General features: G+C 38.0%; 1 protein-coding gene across 1 annotated transcript in view; it reads right to left on the reverse strand.

The window, feature by feature from the left end:
• Positions 1–2,738, reverse strand: part of INO80 (INO80 complex subunit) — a 59,395-nt gene extending 56,657 nt beyond the window's left edge. The window contains exons 1-3 of the mRNA XM_010132741.1: positions 2,546–2,738; positions 1,485–1,651; positions 1,325–1,392 (exon numbers count right to left, since the gene is read on the reverse strand). Of these exons, the coding sequence (XP_010131043.1) occupies positions 1,325–1,392; positions 1,485–1,651; positions 2,546–2,688 (378 nt within the window). The 5' untranslated portion in view covers positions 2,689–2,738. The remainder of the gene's footprint in view (positions 1–1,324; positions 1,393–1,484; positions 1,652–2,545) is intronic.
• Between the last annotated feature and the right edge of the window lie 1,106 nt (positions 2,739–3,844).

Consider the following 3,844-nt stretch of genomic DNA (forward strand, 5'->3'; position numbering starts at 1 on the left):
CAAAAAAAAAAAAAAAAAAAACAAAACCAAACGGTTTTCTGAGGTACAGTTCTGTTAGCAGTGAATTCAACACACGTTTTCCGGTTTGGGTGGAAGAAGTTTTCTCTCAGTTTGGTGATAGTTAAGTCATTTTAGAGTCCACTTTGTCTGTGGTCTCAGAAAAGCAGCAATGAGAAAAGCCAAGATACAAGTAGGGGTATTTTGTGACATATGGTTGCAGGTGCTTTCCTACCCAATTTGTAGTTTCTCGTGCTATTCTACTACTTACACATGCCTCTTGGCAGCTTGTGTTCGCTAACTAGAGAAGGCTACAGTACAACGAAACTGCAAAGATGGCATAAAGCAACCCTTCCACACTCTCCTTCCAGCCTCATTTGGACCTTGTACTGAGTTCATTTTAGAAACAAATTTTCAGCCAAGTCCCAAATGGCCGTTTAATATATTTCATAATAGATAATTTTAATCTGGACAGTGTCCTACAACTACTTCAAGTTTCTAAATGTATACATATTGTGAAATTTAACTAAAACGCTGCTGCTCACCAAAACTGAAATGCCTACTGTCCATTTTTCTACGTGATGAAAACGAAAGTCTCAGATCTACAGAGACTAGAATTCTGTTTTGTTCTACCCAAAGTCTAATGCAATATTGATTAGCCACTATTACATACTCGTCTTTCTTTTCCATTTCCGAGATGAGAAACCTCTGTAGAATGTAGTTTTTTGCTTTCATAAATGTTTTTTCTTAATGTAGAAAAGAAAATAAAACAAAACATTTTGTTCTTCTTAGCAAGGGACACTCATTTACACAGCTCCATTTAACCCCTCAAAAAATAGTGCCACAAACAAGCAGCCAAGACAGAAAGAGACTAGAAAATCCACTTGGAGCCTCTTTTTCAGTGTGAGATTTTGCATCAGTAAAATTGCGTCTCATGATTCAGGGCAGCTCTTAAAAACACATTAGTCTAGCTTTCTGAGCCCTCAGTAGTACACGTAAAGTAGAATTAAATGGACCATTGAGATGAGAACAAACTTACTGCATTTGTAAACTCTATTTGTGATAATTTGTGAGAATGTTCTGACCAGTGCTCAGTTTATTTTGTTGTTGCCATCTGCTTGCTCATGTTTCTTCACCATGATGCATGTCGGATGACAAGACAGAATCACTCACCACTGTCCACAGGGTGTTGACCACTTGCTCATGTTTCTTCACCATGATGTATGTCGGATGACAAGACCGAATCACTCACCACTGTCCACAGGGTGTTGACTGGAACTCTACTCAGAGATTCCACAATAGCTGCGTTTCTCTCCAATATTCTTACCTTCAGCCACTTTCTGCTCTTCTTCAGTTTGGAAAAGTTATATAAGCTCCCTTTTTCAGACTTTGGTTCTGTTTAGAGAAAAAAAATTAAGTTCTTAAGAAGTAATGTTTTTCCCAGCTTATCACAAAGCAAGTAGAGATTCAACCTAGTGCATGCCTACCTGGCTGCAGTACTCCATTCAGGGAATGTGTGTTCAGCATCCTGGAATTCCCTGCTCCAGAACACTCCCCAAGCAGAGAGTCTGGAGGCTCTTCCTTAACTTGCATCAGGGGATCCCCAGACTGAGGCAGCAAAGGATTGTCATCCAATCCATCTTCACTTTCATCGCTGCAAGAAGGTACGTAATATGGTGACAACGAAAGGAAAATATTCAAAAGAGGAGAAGCCCATGCAACTTTCTTACGTGCGGCTATTTGTTTAATGGTTTGAGAATTGAGAGCGCTTTAGATATAATTTTACACATTAGAAATATTGCTGTTAATAACTGTTGTTCATGATTTCCCATTAACCCCTCAGCAGCAGTTAATCATCAGACCAGCCTATCTATGCTACCAACCTGCACTTTCAGTCTTTAGGTATCTAATTCGAGAAGCATGAACTAAGCAAGAAACTAGTATCAAGTCAATCGGAAGCACCATACTGTCATCCTCAGCACTACTGCATGCTACTGTGAGAAATATAAAGCTATACTTTCTCTACTCCCTGTGTGGATCTTACTGCATGCTTAAAATACAAGTGTTATCGATTACCTATACAGCTATCAGTTCTGTATTATAGAATTATAATTCCAAAACACGGATGAAATTAAATGTAAACTGTTCGGGGAGACTTGACTCACTTCTCATTGCTACAACTCACCTACATATAAATTTTGGCTCTGACAACAGCCTTTGCATTTCACTTATGGCTACAGAGCACGTCCCTAAAAACCAAAAATCAACGTAGCGTTTCTTCATCCTACTTTTTGCAGACAAAGGAAGTTTTCGGCACTCAGCTACGAAAAAGAGCTTTAAAACATCGTGTTAGTTTGTATGTGAGCTGGCAACACACTGAACTATCAGTGTGACCTAAGAGAAGCACAGTGCAACATCTTTAAAGGAAAAGAGTCGATAATGAACAAGTCACTACTAAGCCCTTAATATGGTGTTGCCTGGGAAGAGTATCATAAAAATGCTTGTCTTTCCTTCGTATCGCAACAGAAAACGGAAAAGGTTTTGGTACCTGGATATACTCCTGTTAAAGATGGCAGACGTCTGTCGTAAGAACTGATCCAGTTGCAGAGCTTTCTCCAGATATTGCAGATAAAGGGGTTTTGCCAGCTCTGAGCAGCTGCCATCCTCCCTGGCACCCAGCTCTGAGGCCATAGAACAAACTTCTCCTCATGCACAGGCGCCTCTGAACACACAGCTGTTAAGAAGAAAAACAGCACCAGCACTAGCACCACCACCTTTGAAAGACCAGGAAAATCTACTCCACACTACACCAATTGTAGTATTTCACAGAACACATAACCGAGATAGTTCTGGGCAGAAAGCTGAGGTTGCAGTTAACAGGTATGTTAAGCAGACAAACGAACAGAAATTCACACCACACTTTCCACCACAGTATTACCATAGTCAAAAACCAGATTAGTTTTCCTGTTCATGACTCTGTGAATGCCATTTGATAGAAATGAGCGCTGCACTGACCCAGTATGATAATCCAAGTGGTGACAGAAATTCAAAGTACAATGAAGCCAGCCTTTGAACATCTAAAGTAAACTTCCATCACTATTACAGATATCATGTCTACCTCTGAACAAAGACAGTGGTGCATCAAGAAAGCTGAATAAAAGCTATTAAATTATTCTTCAGTTGAATCGTATATATCATATACATATACATGTGTATATATCATATACACACTCCAAAACTGAAAATCATGTTTTTCTGTTGTTTTTACCAGTCAGTTCTCAGCAGAAGTCTACAGAATACTTGTAAGACTTCTCCTTTAAAGCAATGCTACTCTTCCAGCACTCAGAACATAGCTGTTATCTGCTGAAAAACTAGCTACAAATACTTGATCAAAAACACCTTCCATTCTAAAATTCACCTGTTATCTTTATTAAAAGAAAAAGCAGCATGTAATTAGCAATTTATTACATGTTTCTATATTTATGAATTTAGAACACACTTTAGCGTTATTTTTTTTTTCAACTAGTAAAAATAGCCTGCCTGGTTTTCATTTTTCACTTCTCAGGATTTTAGATTCTTGAAAAAAAAAAAAAAAAATCATCTCCCCCCACTATATTTGCATTACACATACTTTAAAAAGAAAGCTATCAAAACATTTTATTGCTCTGTCAACTCCAGTTTTGTTTTCCTTCAACTACAAAAAAATTCATAATAACTGTTAAAGTAACACCTCTGTCAACTGGAATTTTATTTTTTCTTTGATTACAAAAGATGCCATCATTGTTCCAATAATAGCAAGAAAGACAATTTTCAATTTTTTCCAAAGTCGCAGGTGTCACTATATAAA

This window comes from Buceros rhinoceros, unplaced genomic scaffold (assembly GCF_000710305.1).
Source record: "Buceros rhinoceros silvestris isolate BGI_N320 unplaced genomic scaffold, ASM71030v1 scaffold1043, whole genome shotgun sequence".
NCBI lineage: Eukaryota > Metazoa > Chordata > Aves > Bucerotiformes > Bucerotidae > Buceros > Buceros rhinoceros.